This window comes from Spea bombifrons, chromosome 6 (assembly GCF_027358695.1).
Source record: "Spea bombifrons isolate aSpeBom1 chromosome 6, aSpeBom1.2.pri, whole genome shotgun sequence".
NCBI lineage: Eukaryota > Metazoa > Chordata > Amphibia > Anura > Pelobatidae > Spea > Spea bombifrons.
In genome coordinates this window covers 8,368,334-8,384,258 of record NC_071092.1, presented here as the reverse complement: position 1 = coordinate 8,384,258, position 15,925 = coordinate 8,368,334, and the positions used below count along the sequence as shown (strand labels likewise).

Sequence of the window (15,925 nt, the reverse complement as noted above, 5' to 3'; positions counted from 1 at the left end):
ACACGGCTCTTAAACGTGCCTTAGGGCTCTGCTTACCGAGAATTTAATCTACCTGAATACCGGTCCTATAGGGAGGTGCTAATTATACCAATTTGATTACCTCCTGTAATTATTGTACGATGATGTAATAATTGTGTTACCTCCCAGCCCCTGAGTGTATATGTGTGACGCCAGGAATACTGGCAGTGTGTTATACTTTAAAGCATGTTATCTGTCATATCATTTACTCATGAAATCCTCCTCTGAATATTAAACTGCTGGAGGGAAAACCTAAATAACTTTTTAGTTATTACATGTGTGATATTATACTGCACAAATCACACACACACAAACGACCCCCCCCCCCACAGATCTTATCTGCCGGCAAAGTGTTTCCTAAGATAAAAGATGTGTCTAAACCCACAACTGTACAGGAATAGAATACGGTAAATTCCGTGTGTATATGTGCATGTATATGTGCACACGTGTGATATAATCCCAATGCTAATTCACCCCGAAAGTATTTACCTGGGGGCTTCCAATGACCGGTAATGCAAATAAATAATAAGATAGGCGCGTACTCATATCTGTAGAAAAAAAAAATATTTTATTTAAGTAATTATATATAATATGTTATATTTTACAAGGAGCAACTCAAATCACATAATATTGAGGGAAATTAATATATTTTTATATATAACCTATTTTTAGGCTTTTTGTGTTTCTTGTAAGCTTCAGAATTCATGTCTCTGGTCTCTGATAAAATCTTAATCTTACAGACGTTATTTAAAGCCCCGGTTTGGATTGATTCTCTCGTTATGCGCATCCGCTGTGCTACTAGTGTATCTGATATAAGACCCTGGATAAAGTTAAAAGAAACAGCAAATAGTATACGGTGTAAAAACACACGTTATGGCGACGTTTCATTATTCTCATGTCTTGTATGAATCTTCTTCTTTCTCAAGTCACAATGGCAGCACGTGGTAGTGGATCTCAGAAGCATAAATGGTCAAGTCCAGGAGAGATGTCGCCAAACAAATTTCTGAAAGGCAATGAGACCAAGCTCCCTAGAAGGATCGGCGAGACCGCTGCCCAGGAATCTGAATGTTCTAACCTAAATCTGAACAGACATGTAACCCTGTATCCTGATGAGACGCCAACCAAAGAACGCCGGTATACCAGGACTTCTAACATCGGAGACGACGGCTACGACTGTGTTCCTACAAAGGGCAGAAGACATAGAAGTGAATCTTCTTGTAGTTCCGACTTGTTTACTAGGCAATCGGAATCTTCACGACGTAAGGTATGTACATCGACTAGTTGTGTGTGTTTCTAATAGAAGCAGCAATTATGGACATTGTTTAGAAAAGGTGTTCAGATAATGTCTGACCTTACAGCTGTACAAATACCTCGGTGATACGCAAGTCCTATATTCATCACTGATTTCTGTGTCGTGTATTTGGAAGCACAGTGCGTGTGATGAGGTTTAGCTGTAGCTTTTAGTAAATTAAAAATACTTCTAAAATGATTTTGTGATACACATTAACTATCTGTTTAATCAGGGTGAATCTAATCTGATCCAGATGAATAAGACATGCATAGATACGTACATGTTTGATAAATGAAATAAAAAGTCTGTCTGGTTTTCAGAGTACACATGTGCCAGAACAGTGTGATGAATACAGGCCAAGAGTACCCAAGGATGCGCGGAGTGACCGGAAGCCCAGAGCACACGATCCCTCGATGCTTTTCAAGAGGGCGTTCCATGATATCATTGGGAATCCCATCAGAACCAAACTAACTCCAAGCAAAGATCCCGAGAGTTCCTCTGAAGTAGAACATGACCAGGAATCCGATATTTACAGCTTGGATGAGCCGGCTGCTGTCCCAGGTGTCACAGAGCACAATAACACAGAGAGATACAAGCAGGTTCTGGAAAGTAGTGTGGAGAACAATAACACGGAGGGGTTTCCAGACCGTAGCCACGCTGCCTCGGACACGCAGGATGAAGCTCATACCCTTAGGGAAGATCGTAGACTTGTGTTTATATATGAGGATGAATCTGAAACAGACCTAGATAAGGTAAGCTCTGGCATACTGCGCAGGATAGGTGAGGATTTGATGTCTGCTAAATTAGAAGGTGGCACAAAGGGGTCTCTGTGCTGAAAGAGGTGCTTATGAGCCCTCCCTCTGTTGATGAAATTTTTTTTTATTTATTTTTTTGTAATTTTATTTGGTAATTCCATTAAACGAGTTTCATAATTTTACTATGAACAGGAGGTTTAGAAAAGTCAATTTTAATTTAACCAATGAGGTAAATTGGCATCATTTTGACTTGAAATCTGCACTAATTGGTAGAATTCTTATTCAACAAATAAAAGATTGGATCCAACCTCAAAACCTAATTTTGCTTAGAGGGATTAATCACATGGTTTTAAAGTCCACCTTTCTGGATGATCTTTGTACACCAGATTGTGAACTATAGGGTCTATGACTAAGGCAGTCCTTGTACACTCTAAGTGTGATCATTCTCAGGTAAAATAGTAAAGAAATATCACATTAGGTATTTGCTAAACTGTATTTTGACCCAATGTGGTATTCAAACTCATCAGACCGTATGGGATGATTGCTGGCAATTTTATTATACTTTACTGCAAGAGTCCCATATGAATTAAGTGATATATTTTTCTGTTGTGTGTATACGGAAGATAAAGAAATTGTATTTTTCATCAATTTTAACTGTATTCTTCTGTCCTTTTTGTCAAGGGAGATGTTTTGGAGAAGGATCCATCCATTGGAAGTGACTTCTCCGACGTAGAGGATGTCAGTTCTTTGATCAAATTTTCCCAAGAAGACGAGGCTCTCTCATGCTGCATCACACCAGAAGACTCTTGCGGAACATCTTGTGGTTATGTTATGTACCCACCTCACCTGTACAAGAGCCCATGGCGTAATTACACGGGTCAGTGGCTCAGTAATTCTGAGTATAGTTCATGTACACAGCAGAACTTATGGCAGCAAGAAGAGACCAGCCATATCTCAGAACATTCTGTAAACTGGGCAGAAAATGCCTTTCCCAGCGGGTCAAGTGACAGCGAGGGTGCCGTAGAAAGATGCTTCGAAAGGTCTAACTCATTCGACTCCTCAGAGATATACAACAACACAATTAGGATCGAAGGAAGAAAGTCGGATACTTCTGCATTTTCAGGCTCTTCTCCGACTCCCAAATTCTTAGAGGATGGATTCATAGACACACATTGCCATTTGGATATGCTCTTTTCCAAAATGGCATTCAGAGGCTCCTTTGCAGAGTTCAGGAGAAACCACAGTATCTCTTTCCCTAAAGAGTTTCAAGGCTGCATTGCAGATTTTTGCAACCCTGACACCCTCGGTGACCTTCAGTGGCAGCAGTTGCTGGGAGAGGACATGGTGTGGGGAGCGTTTGGTTGCCATCCCCATTTTGCACAGTATTTTACATGTCAAAAGCAAGAAGAGATATTAAAGGCTCTTAGGCACCCCAAAGCTATTGCATACGGTGAGATGGGGCTGGATTATTCCCATAAATGTTCTACCAAAATCCCAGTGCAGCACAAGGTAAGAAGTTAGGGTCTTGATGTTTGTGTGTCTGATAAGAATTTGCATATTATTAAAGGGATCAAGCCCCGGTGCTACAAAATGCAGCTGAAGGGGTTAAAATTGACAGGTAAGCGTAATTAAGTAACATGTAAAATCTCTGGAGCGATATTAACCAGTGAATTTACCTATTTAATTAAGTTCTATATTACATTTGTCTAACGGTGGTGGTTCTTTGTAGGTTTTTGAAGATCAGCTGAAGCTGGCGGTATCGCTGGGGAAACCTCTGGTTATTCACTGTCGCGGTGCAGATGAAGACTTAATGAGTATTATGAAGAGGCAGGTCCCCAGTGATTACAAAATACATCGGTGAGATGTGCTTTTTTTCCCCCTCTATAATTTTTGTGTTCGTTTTTACCTTTTGTTTCACCCGCAGTGTGTTTTTTTTGCTAGAGAGTTGGTAAAAATTATTTCTATTAAGTTGAAGCATGTCACAGAATAAAAAAGCTACATCTTTTGCTTTGAAGGTTTTAGGAGTTCTTTCAAATCTTTTTTAGAATTAAATAATATTTCAAGAATTTTTTTAATGTGTTGCTTTTAATTTTTCGTTCTCGTTCTTTGTATTTTCTCGTTCTTAGTATGCATGGCGCAACAAAAAAATAGAATAAAGTTAATGCAGATATGAGGTCGTGGGATTGATATCTCTGTAACTTCTTTATAATTCATTGATATATTGTAGCCTGGCTCAAGACATACAATTATTTCTGAAACTAGTGAGCAAAATACATCTTAAGTACATACATTCCCTCTTTTTCTACCCCTTTACTTTTTGTATAATGCAATTTTTTAGTCGTGTTGATCACGTTGAATAATCAATTCAGTTATTGAATACAGTCTTCTTTATCATGTTCCAGATGTAGAGGCAGCAAAGCTGCTATTTTTTGCAACAACAAACAGTTGTTGTCCGGAAAGGACCCACCTTTGAGTATTTAATGGGGCAGTGCTGGGCTGCCCCTCTGAGCTGTTTGCGGACACCCCTGAGGGTCTCAAGCCATCACAGACATTTAACCAAACTCTCTCCTCTTATTCTTTATCTTGTTGTCTAGGTGCGAGATAGCAGTGATAATTCCCTGGGTTATGTCTAATTTAAAATGCTGTTAGAAACTATATAAACAGGCTAATTGTCTGATATTTTGCTTTTCTGCTCCTAGGCACTGTTTTACTGGCAATTACAGAGATATTGAGCCTTTTCTCACAGAGTTCCCAAACATGGCTGTAGGCTTCACCGCCCTTTTGACGTACCCCTCTGCCCGGGAGGCACAAACTGCGATGGCACTTATCCCCTTGGAGAGGCTGATTGTCGAAACGGACGCCCCTTTCTTCTTGCCGAAACAGGTACTGTCAACGCATCGATTTGAAGATAGTATTTTGTAGCTTTATTGATGGGCTGATTTGTAGAATTATGCTCCAAAAACAAAGTAACCTACCTTACCAAACTATGTCAGGTTCAAATGGAGCAGAGAGCTGAATTTTCCCCTGAACAGCACCAAAATAGGGCACCTTTTTCTAACTGACCTTCTATAAATGATCCAAAAAGCATATGACTGATCAACTCAATCAAGGTTTATAGAACAAGTCACAAAGCTTCGCTAGCTTATAGGTGACATAATCAAACCAACAAAAAACTGATAGAAGATGAAAATAGTATTAAGTCATCCCACCTATATGAATTAAGTGTTTTTTTTTTATATATTTTTCCATCAGGCCCCCAGAAATCTGTGTAAATTTGCACACCCCGGACATGCTTTGTACACAGTCCAGGAGATCGCTAGACTGAGGAGTATACCTGTGAAAACCGTTCTGGCGACATTGCGCAAAAACACCAACCAGCTTTATAATCTATAAGCGCTTTGATCTCTGAGTTTTGTTCTAAAAGATATTTCCGTTTTCCTGTCCGCTAAAAAAACGTCATCTTGTTTTCAAAAGAGACTCGATATAATATATGTTTATAAATGTTATTTGTTTTCTTATCCAGATTCATGGCTGTTAGCTTTTTGTTTTCTAAAACAATTTTATATCTGGAAGTTCTGTGTTTAAATTGAATTTCTGTTTTATGTTTGGTTTTATATTACAATAATACAAGCAAGTAAAAAAACACCAGCTTCTGTTTAATTTGAATGCATCGTGGGAAATACATCTGCCCTCTCAATCAGACCATCCCGACCCAAGACTATTTATTCTGGGGCAATAACCTAGTTATTTTATACATCAACCACCGATATTGGGAGAATATTAGGGGTGCCGTTTTGAGGTGCAAATCATTTACAAGGAGACACAGTCTTGCCTTTAGACATTTGGTTTATTTCTTAACTTACAGTTAAATGTGTAAAAGGGGAGTATTGCAGGAATAAAAAGACCTTCAAGCTATGTGAGGAAAGGGACAGCCAGATTTTGATGATTCGTTGTCACTCCGATTATTCATTTTCTTCTTGTGAATCTAAAATAAACCAGATGAATTGTAATTCCAGGAAAATTCCAATCTTAACCCCTTCCACCCCATCTGCTGGCTGCAGTGCTTTCATATGAAAGTGTCTGGATCTGATTGCCAGTTTTGTAATTTAGAACAGCATGCAGTCAATGACTTTAACCCGTTTGCTGAACTAAATCTTTGGTAACCCCCTTTTGCTAGTCTTATATAAAGAAAGAAAATGGGCCAAGTCTCCATGATCCTTTAGTAGACCACCAAGGATAGCAGCCCCCAGACACACAGAAGCTTCTCTGTGCTAACAGTTCATTAAGAGGAGCAGTGATGAGCCCATATTTTTAGGAAATGGGATCATATTGCTGTTAGTAATACTGAAGCCTGAACAATGCATATCTACTTACCCTGAGATGAACTCAGAGATAGGAACCCAAAGAGTATCTCTTGGATAGCAGCCTTCTGCTGCTGGAACTGTTCCCTTGTCATTTTCATGTTAATATCCAGAGGGAATTTAAACTGAAAATGAAAAAGGCAGAATATAAGATAAATGCCGTGTTTATGGATGAAAGCTGTGGCTGCTCAGCAAAACAGGGCTCTCTATTTCATCTTGGACTAAACGAGCTACAAACCCCAATCTCCATGTTTTCCTCGGTCAGCTGATCCACAGGACCTTCCCACAGGTCCTCAGCCTCCCTGCGGCGCACGTTGTTATGGACCAACTTCTTAGGTGGCCTCTTGCCCTGAAACCAGAGATGATACCCTTCAGTTAATTCCTGATTATTATTAATATTCAATGTAAAGCAGCATTACATTAGTATAAAATCACGAATTATCAATTATTTATAAACTACTTTATCAGATGTGAGGAATATTTTCTAAGATTAAATTTATTAGATTAAATAAATAGGAGCTGATAAAACAGGAGCCACGTGTTCTGCCGGCAACATCATCCAGTCAAGAGATGAAGGCAATAGGTTGTCTTCAAGGTTTTGTGGCTCGTCTATTTAGCAACACAACATTAACAAGACTGAGGAAACATATTTTAGAACATGAGGGATTTTACCGAGTACTTCTGCATATCTGCAGGGCTCAGAAAGCTTGATCCGGCCTGAGCGTCGTCCGTACAGAGAAGACAGAACAGGACTATCCCGCAAATAGTGACTCGGGGGGTCAGCATCTTTAGATCTTTTACTGCTAAATCAGTGTTTGTCTGGAAACTGAAAGATTAGAAAACACAGACCAGCAGAGTATAGCATGTAACATCAGAGGAAAATAATCCGCCAAAAACCGACATGTATCCCATTGGTTTCAAAGCCGGCGTACGTACACACAACCTTTGAAAATTATTTTTATATCCAGAAAAAAATGTCCACAGGCAACAATTGGTCCTATTGACACCAAAATAAGTCAGACTTTTTCCTAGAAAAACTATTTGTTGCTTATTTTAAAAATATGGCTTCCAATTCCCCCTATTTTTTTCTCTATTTAATTCAAGTACTCCTAAATCGTCATTCCTGTTATGTTTTTCCATAATATACTCCTGTTCGTTTTATATTTATTGTTTTATTAGCCAAATGCGTAACCTTAGATTTATCTATGTTAATCTGTATCTGCCGTTTACCTTTCCAGACCCCATTTCATTAAAATTTAAGCTGGCTGAGGGTTACCAGAGTTGCAGTCTAACCTTTTTTTGATGCTTCCATCCTAAAGTTTCTGAACATTGTGATAGTCCTAGTTTACGAAAGCATCAGTGTAGATAGATATTTCTTCTAACTGGTCAGGTTATATGTATCCTTGCCGAGACATAAACACACAATTATAACACAATCACGAATATGACTTACCTTTGGCGCTCACACGATTCAGCGAGTGTAATAAACACATGGGACTTCTTGCCATATTTATAGGAGATCCAAACAATGTTCGTTATTGAGTAATGACAATACAGGATTGGAATTCCTTTTAAATGTCGTTCATCTCCTAAGAAACATATACCTGTTACAAAATGTAAAGTATAAACTTCTTCTCTTGGTCTTTTGTTGAACGTACACAACACCGGAATGGCTTTTTTGTGTCTGTGACCCCGCGACGTGGTTACCTTGTCATTACTATCATGTAAATACCGCTTGTATTAATGTTAAATAACTTCCGTGCTTATTTAGTGATAAGACAGGACAGCCAAGAGGTCGTTCTATGCTGTGCACACATATTTCTTTTTATATCTTTATTTTTTTTTTTTTGCTGGCAGCAGAAACCTAACCCACATCTGTTCAGGGTTCTAGTAGTCTACATTACTTAACAGCGGTGTGCAAATTGCTCTCATGTGGCGTCTGTACACCATAACATATATACTGTATCCAGTGGTGGGATTCAGCCAGTTTGCACGAACAGTTTCTTAAAAAATGATCGGTTCACGCAAGCCAATCATTTTTAACCTATTATAGGCAGCACTTTCCCCCCACTTAAAGTGGTTGTGCAGCCTATAATTGGGTTTAGGATCCAGATCCCCCGCGGCGCTGCAGGGTACTTGGATCCTCCTTTCCGGCAGCAGCTGGGCGTCTGTGCGATGCAGACAACCCCGCTGCTGCCGGCGGCTCCACCCACCCTCCTCACTGAACGGGGCTGGCACCGCCCACGAGGGTCACTGAGTCGTGCTGGCCAGCTTCTTAAAATGCCACCCCTGTCGATTCGAAATAGAAGTGAGTCAGCTGGCGCCGCTCAATAACTTTCGTGGGCGGCACCAGCGCTGTTCAATGACCTTTGTGGGCAGTGCCAGCCCCATTCAGTGAGGAGGGTGGGTGGAGCCGCCGGCAGCAGCAGCAGGGTTGTCTGCATTGCACAGATGTTTGGCAGCGGGAATCCGACACATCGGGGTCTTCGGTCAGGTAAGTTGAAGTAACTGGGGGCATGCTTGGCAGTGGGAGGCAAAGATGGCTATGGGAGACTGGGGGCAAAGGCAAATTCTGTCCCCAGTTTCCCATAGGCATCTTTGTCACTAAACATGGGACTATGGGAAGCTATTTAGTGACAAAGATGCCTATGGGAAACTGGGGACAGAGTTAATTAATGGTAATTTAAAGTATGCACTGGTGCTTTTTAGATCGCTTGAGGTTTTTTTTATGTGACAAATGCAATTGATAAAACATCTAACGAGTCATCATAGATTTTTGAAAAAAAAAAGGTGAAAACCGCATATACCAATTTGAGTCAAATTGTTTCTTGCAGTTTTCACCTTGTTTTCAAGAAGTAGATGTACAAAAATGTTTAGTGGCTCTTTGTTTTATTAATTGCATTTGTCACATAAACAATTCACTTACATACTTTGCATACTTTTTCCAGACTTCTATTGAACACTTTAACTGCTTTTCATAGAAGCAATGTTCTGTGCATATAGGGTCATTTCATTCCCCATTATGCATTGGTGTACATGTGACCACTGACCATATTTTTATCGGCTTGCATTTCTGTTTATTGTTACAAAGTGCTGTCTTTTTATTGTAAATAACTACAAATAACTATATTGAAATGGTTTAAATGGATTCACCCTGCTTTTTACCAGTAAGACTATTTAACTAAGTCGGACTATTGAATACAGCGGAGTAACGACAGGGGTCAGATAAGGTGTAGCTGCAAACAGCACCTATGTCGAAGGGCCAAAAGGTTCTGCGCTCCATTAGCTTCTCTCCTCCTTTTCCTAAACCGGTCTTCAATTTGCGAGGGAGGGATCAAAAATATTTAGGGCTTCCTAAAGTGAAATGTATAGGCCAGAGATCACATAATTAACAGCAACATGTAGAGGGATTATCCGCCATGTCTAGACATGATTCAAGCAGCCATACTTATTCAGTACCTTAACAGGGCAGGTTTAATACAGGTTGCAATCGTAATGGAGTAAGGAAGTTCATATGACTTGGAATGTGAACGCAATATTAATTCAGTTTAAACTTTTATTGAGTCCAAGGAGAATACCATTATAGGGTTAATATCTACAAAGCCAGTTGATTTTGAAAGTCCCTTTGTATGCATATCTGCCATTGGCTACTTACTGATAGGACTCGGAAACCAAACTGCAATTGGTTTTTACAAAGATTACCATCTATGAAGAAAAAGGTTAATGAACAGCATAGGGGGTTATGTATAAAACTTGATTCTGGGGCAAAGTTTTAAAAGCAATCACAATAGCAGCCAATGGAATGCTTCAATCATCGGGCCATCCGAGAGGTTGCTTTGATAGCAAGAACACATTTCACTTTGCACCAGAAACACTGCTTTATACGTGACCCCCGATGGCCCATTATATACACGCAGGAAACATGCAACAATATCTGAAAAGTTTCCTTATTGATCAATGAATACGGCCCAACTGACACACGCTGCAGGGAAGAGAAGCAAGCTAAAACGTTCTTTAGTAGACCTATTGTAAAATTTAAAAAAAAATAAAGAGTTCAACTTTTCAAGTTTAATACGGTAATTGCACACAAAAAAAGGACTTACGCCCCAAAATATGGATTTTTTTCTTAAAGAGCAATGATTTGTGTGTTATTAGGGCAACAAATACTATTCCATACTAAAAGAAATGCGTTGGGATTCATTATCTGGGATCTCTACTTTAATGTGAAACATTCAGGGGCAGATTAATTTACTTTTAAATTTATTAACTAATTAACACGCAGAAACTTAATCCAGATAACAATTGGCATATTTTTGGTGCATACACGATTATCTTAAGTTTCCCCCGTTCTTTAACCCTCTTCCGTGTAAAGGGTGAGAAACACATCGTAAACCATTTGTCTAAACTGTTCGAAGACAGGGAACCCCGCGATAGTACACGCCACGGCATGGTTTGTCAAGCTTGCCAGCGGTGTCAACAAACGGGAATGTGTTGCGGTCCCTGTTACAACGGGATGCGCTAGCGATCACGAGCAAATAGTCCTTGGCGGATTCACCCTTTCAGTGCCGAAACAACTTGAAAGGAGTTAGGACTTGAACTGGAATTATGAATTTGACATCAGGGTAAGTCCAAATCAGAGTTCATGGGGCTTTCATTACTGTTCGTTTTGTTGTCCATCTGTTACAGCAGACACCGCTCCCTGTCCCTTGTTTACGTCGCTGATGCAAGCCCACTGCCCATCCACGGATTCCTTCCACAGGGTCACCTGCAACATGAACAAAAGTTACAGAGGCAGCCATGTCTTTTTTATTTATTTTTTTTAATTCAAGCATTTCGGAAACTAGCATTCTTTTACTGATTTTTGTTTGCTTTATGAGCGACTGTTGACAGCACTACCCAGGTTTTTTGTTGGCACACATCCGAACACTTCTAGGGCATTTCCCCCCCAGTGACAACAGTTCCCAGATTGAACCATGACGGTGCTAGACTGTCCACACGAGCGGCACACGGGTCTGCTGAACTGGCAAACATGCCGCTATTTCAAAGTGGTGGAACCAAGAGCTTCTGCAGAGCATTTCACAAGTCATAGAAAAACTCATGCTTATACTTTAACATACCTTATTATCTCCACCGGATACAGCCAAGATGTTTGCAGTGATGGACCAGCTCACGTGCCAAACCACGTCGTTGAACTTGTGCAGCAACTTTGGGTTCCAGCAGTTGGTTGTAGGATCGTCGCACGTCCAGATATAAACTCTGCCGTCCTATTAAGGAAAGAACAAAGCCAAAATACATGAGATCGTGACCTTCGGTCATCACTCCTGACATAAAAGAAAGTAACTCGCTCCATCAATACCTGAGAGCAACTTGCTATGGTGCTAGTTGGTAGACCAATGGAGGGAGCCCAGGCCACATCCCGCACCCAGTCGCTGTGGGCTTCCAGCTTCTGATCCTCCTTCCACTGGCCATCTTCTTCCCTGGATAAGAGAATATATCAGTGACTGTGACTATGAAGTCTGGTACTTATGTGATGATGGAAAATTGAAATCCCTTGGAGTTAGGAGATGCCTGTGTGCACCAGTCAGGTAGATAGCAATACCCATTATTGGTCACTCTCTAAATTGGTTTTCAGTCTTACCTCCAGATTTTCACAAGATTGTCACATCCGCCAGAGACAAATTTCTTAATGTAAGTGGGTTTCTGTCCAGATGGTTGATCTATGAGGCTGCCAGGAACCACAGAAGGGGCCCAGCTCACTGCATTACACCCAATCTGAACAAAGAGGATGGACACAATTAGAGGAAGAAAGAAAACCTACTGTAAATGTGTCACATTATGGGGAGGCAATAACATATTCAATCTTCTAACTTGGCAAGTTTAAAAGTGGTACATACCCCCGAATCAAACTGATCACAGTCTCCTCACATACATAAACTAGATGTCTGCCACCCGGGGAATCTACATTTTAGTCTATAAAGACGAACCTAATGACTAACCCAGTGAGTTTGTTAAAACCACAATGAATTACGTCATGGCAGTTCATATAAGATCAGAGTAATAATCTATATTAAAAAACTTATCAGATACTTGCCCTTAACAAAGATCTCAATTTCCAAAGTCACAAAAGCAGAAGGCCTTACCGTGTGGGCATTTGTGATCTTCTTCACCTCCCACGGTCCGTCTCCAGTGTACGTGAGAAGAGAAATGGCACCATCTGAGCTGCCGCAGGCGAGCATCAGCCCGAACTCATGGGGAGCCCAGCACACGGAGTTTACTGTGCAGATAGGAAACGGACAACGTTACCGGCTACAAAGAGCTGGAGAATCGTTAAAGCGACACAACTTTAACGCACAGGGAACAGAATCACCAAACAATGAATTCACTGCCAAACCCTGCAAAACGACCCAGGAACAAAATGAAAACACACAGTTGTTATGATCAATAATCCAGAATCGTTTAGGTGTATCGCTAAGCATATGAAACGTTATTAAAACTTTATTAAATTGCTGCATCTCCAGCGCAAGAACTATTGCAACATAGAGCAATGCAATGTTTAATATTTTTACTTGTTACCCTTACGAGTATTGCCCATGTTTATTTTTCACAAACCACTAGATGCATTTGATCTGTAACACTGTCAGTTACCCGAAGAGTCATGGCCGGTGTACTCGTAGGTCTTCTCCCAGGTCCCATTTTCTTCCTTCCAGATCAGCACCTTCCGGTCATAAGAGCAAGAAGCTAGAATGTTGCCATACATCGGATGGGCCCAAGCCACTTGCCATACCGGACCCTCGTGCCTAAAATAGAGGACATGCAAAAATGACGGGCTGTTACGGAAGCTGAAATGCTTTGAAGGGGTTAATTCAGCACTATTGTACATTGATTTACAGAGTTGAGAAAATGAAATGAAAATCTAATTATTACAGTAACTCACAGAACACAGAATTTAAACGTCTGTTAGTGCCTTGTGTAGCTTCATGTAACTGTGGGGGCTCCGCGTGATCTCCCAGAGCCCCCCACTCACCCTCTCAGGTCTGCAATCAGGATCTGGCCTCCATTCTTCACATCAAAGATCTTCACCGATCTGTCAGAGGAGCAGGTAGCCAGACGGGTGCCGTAATAATCCATCTGAGCATCGTGCTACAGGCAGAATGTGAGAATATTCAGTGCATTCAACCCACAAGATCTACTCAGACAAAGTTTGGGTTCAGATTTTACAATTTTCCGACTCTCTGCTATATTTTATAAATTAGTTGCATACACGTTTTAAGACTTCGGGGTATTGTAATTGTTCGTAAGGTTTTAGCATTTAACCTTAGAACGGCTCTGAGAATCACTGATTACAGACAACGTTTAATACCCATTGACTTACACTACTGCTCAAAAGTTTGGGGTCACTCAGCTGTTATAATAGAAAAACAAGGAGATTTCTGGCTGTAACATAATTATAAAATAATTTACCACAATTAGCCCTTTAAACTTAAACTTGGATTAACGAATGCAACGTGCCACTGGAACCCAGGAGTGATGGGAGTGATAAAGGGCCATTGGAACCCAGGAGTGATGGGAGTGATAAAGGGCCCTTGGAACCCAGTAGTGATGGGAGTGATAAAGGGTACTCCTATGAAGAGATTCCATTAAAAATCAGCCCTTTCCAGCTACAATAGTCATTTACAACATTAACCCCGTCTGTGCTGTATTTCTGATCCATTTCCTGTTATTTTAATGGAAAACAAGGACATTACTAAGGGACCCCAAACTTTTAAGCGGCTGCGTATATGAGAGTGTGAACAAACTTGCTGCAATAAAGGTGGAAGTTCACTCGGGTACACAAATACACAATGAGGCTTTCAACGGTGTTTACTCTGACCGCGGCTGTGTTCACACCGAGCTATCCTGCGCCTTAGTTTAGTTTTAACACAGACCTAAAAAGTATGAGAATCGCATGAAGTTTTTCCTGAACACTCGTTACTCAAGAGGCATGCGCGGAATGTACTAACTGTAAAGTCTTATCCTTAAGCAAAAGGAAAATGTGTTACTATCGCAGCTGAAAGCATGAACGGTGATATGTAAATAATAACCAAGAGAGAAAGGTAATTAAACACTTACAATCATATCCTCGTGGGAGGTGTCCACGGTGTTTATTACAGAAACCTGCGATAACGAGAGAACAACCAGTTATCTAGGAACTTTTAAAAAAAGTTTGCACTTTGACATTAACTTGTGAGTCTGACGCGCATATGCACACACACACATATATATACACACACACACACACAACTCAATGAACAAGTCTTAGTCCGCCATGGGTAATGCAAGCCCATAGCTGTATATTTAACGCAATAAAGACCCGCACCAAGCAAGGTTACTTTAAATAGAATCAAACGTGACGGCAGATAAGCCCCATTCAGCACATCTTGTCTGCCCATTATTCCTGCTGTAAAGACTCAGTCCTTAATCAGTTGTTGGTCTCCCCTTAGATTCTGCAGCCTTATGTCTATCCCATGCATGTTTACATTCCCTTGCTTTATTAGCCTCTACCACCTCTGATGGGAGGCTGTTCCACTTATCTACAGTCTGTGTAAAAGGCCTTGTTACCCAGGCACCCTAGTGGCTACATGTGAAATCACAAGTACAACTAAAGAAGATGGGGAGGAAAATAATTCATCAGTTGCCTCAAATCCTAAAACCAGAGGGGTGGGAACTGCCCCGGCTAGCACTCTCCTGGTAGTTCCGATCCCGCACTCATTCAGTCGGTCACTCCCATATACAAGGCTAGTTTAATATCGAGAGAGTCCGGCGGTATTTACCATGATGGCGGATCTCGCTGCAGCTCTCCTTGTCACTTTAAGTCCTCGTTTCACAAATCAGCCCCACCGCAGGCCCGATCTGGCGCTCCCGTCTACGGGTCTCAGACGTGGCAGCTCCCGGCTGCTTCCAACAAGTTCTCGGCAACTAGCACTTCCCGTGGTGCAGCACTGCTTCCGGTCCGGGTGGAAGCTTTACTGGTGAAATAACAGTTCCGTTTCCTCCCAGCCCGTGTTATTGGATTTATTATACATTTTACGGGCTGATAATGAAGACTATGTACAATGTGTCATTAAAATGCAGATGGCGTGTTATTAAAAGTAATTAATTCAGGGCGCCGTCTAACCAATGCAGACTGGAAATACGAATGTCAGGATAAATGACATAAAATGGCCATTAACCCCCCTGTGCAACACTTTCCTCATTGTACCTCCCTGTATAGGAGGAACACCCCCTCTTTTGGCCCAAATCCCATTTTTCCTCCCTTGATGCCCCTCTTTTCTAGGAGCTCAGAATGTTTGCTGAGTATGAGGAGATCACAGGGTTCTACAGCCCTAAAAGCCCCAATAATGTGTATAGATAGACCAGGAAATGGGTTTATAAACAAAACTGTGTAAATAAATACATTCTTCATATATATAGGTCAAAAAGTAACAAAACATTGTTTTGCTGTCAATTAACTAGTCATTTGA

At 40.8% G+C, this 15,925-nt stretch overlaps 3 protein-coding genes across 3 annotated transcripts; 1 reads left to right on the top strand and 2 right to left on the bottom strand.

Annotated features, from left to right (window-relative positions):
* The first annotated feature begins 941 nt into the window (after positions 1–941).
* Positions 942–5,709, top strand: TATDN2 (TatD DNase domain containing 2). Its single transcript, XM_053470073.1, has 6 exons — positions 942–1,282; positions 1,630–2,061; positions 2,746–3,573; positions 3,794–3,921; positions 4,764–4,947; positions 5,317–5,709. Exons 1-6 carry the CDS (start codon positions 950–952, stop codon positions 5,455–5,457), a joined length of 2,046 nt encoding a protein of 681 aa, XP_053326048.1. The 5' UTR covers positions 942–949; the 3' UTR covers positions 5,458–5,709.
* Positions 5,710–5,892: 183 nt separating this feature from the next.
* On the bottom strand, positions 5,893–7,247 carry LOC128500802 (ghrelin-like). Its single transcript, XM_053470074.1, has 4 exons — positions 7,098–7,247; positions 6,664–6,774; positions 6,439–6,550; positions 5,893–6,049 (listed from the first exon to the last, which is right to left on the bottom strand). Exons 1-4 carry the CDS (start codon positions 7,209–7,211, stop codon positions 6,027–6,029), a joined length of 360 nt encoding a protein of 119 aa, XP_053326049.1. The 5' UTR covers positions 7,212–7,247; the 3' UTR covers positions 5,893–6,026.
* Positions 7,248–10,611: 3,364 nt separating this feature from the next.
* Positions 10,612–15,379, bottom strand: SEC13 (SEC13 homolog, nuclear pore and COPII coat complex component). The gene is made up of 9 exons (XM_053468843.1): positions 15,236–15,379; positions 14,535–14,579; positions 13,450–13,565; positions 13,071–13,222; positions 12,566–12,699; positions 12,064–12,197; positions 11,782–11,902; positions 11,543–11,689; positions 10,612–11,190 (listed from the first exon to the last, which is right to left on the bottom strand). The coding sequence occupies exons 1-9, from the start codon at positions 15,236–15,238 to the stop codon at positions 11,080–11,082; spliced, it is 963 nt and encodes a 320-aa protein (XP_053324818.1). The 5' UTR covers positions 15,239–15,379; the 3' UTR covers positions 10,612–11,079.
* Positions 15,380–15,925: the final 546 nt, after the last annotated feature.

What these genes read in the sequence shown, in the direction of transcription:
- TATDN2 (XM_053470073.1), top strand. Translation starts at nt 950, where the DNA reads ATGGCAGCACGTGGTAGTGGATCTCAGAAGCATAAATGGTCAAGTCCA. An exon ending in AGTGATTACAAAATACATCG is followed by an intron (nt 3,922 to 4,763) that starts GTGAGATGTGCT and finishes TTCTGCTCCTAG; the next exon opens with GCACTGTTTTACTGGCAATT. An exon ending in CTTTCTTCTTGCCGAAACAG is followed by an intron (nt 4,948 to 5,316) that starts GTACTGTCAACG and finishes TTTTTCCATCAG; the next exon opens with GCCCCCAGAAATCTGTGTAA.
- LOC128500802 (XM_053470074.1), bottom strand. Translation starts at nt 7,211, where the DNA reads ATGCTGACCCCCCGAGTCACTATTTGCGGGATAGTCCTGTTCTGTCTT. An exon ending in AGGAAAACATGGAGATTGGG is followed by an intron (nt 6,551 to 6,663) that starts GTTTGTAGCTCG and finishes TTTCATTTTCAG; the next exon opens with TTTAAATTCCCTCTGGATAT. An exon ending in ATCTCTGAGTTCATCTCAGG is followed by an intron (nt 6,050 to 6,438) that starts GTAAGTAGATAT and finishes GGTTTATTTTAG; the next exon opens with ATTCACAAGAAGAAAATGAA.
- SEC13 (XM_053468843.1), bottom strand. An exon ending in CTGATTGCAGACCTGAGAGG is followed by an intron (nt 13,223 to 13,449) that starts GTGAGTGGGGGG and finishes CCTCTATTTTAG; the next exon opens with GCACGAGGGTCCGGTATGGC. An exon ending in AGATCACAAATGCCCACACG is followed by an intron (nt 12,198 to 12,565) that starts GTAAGGCCTTCT and finishes CTCTTTGTTCAG; the next exon opens with ATTGGGTGTAATGCAGTGAG.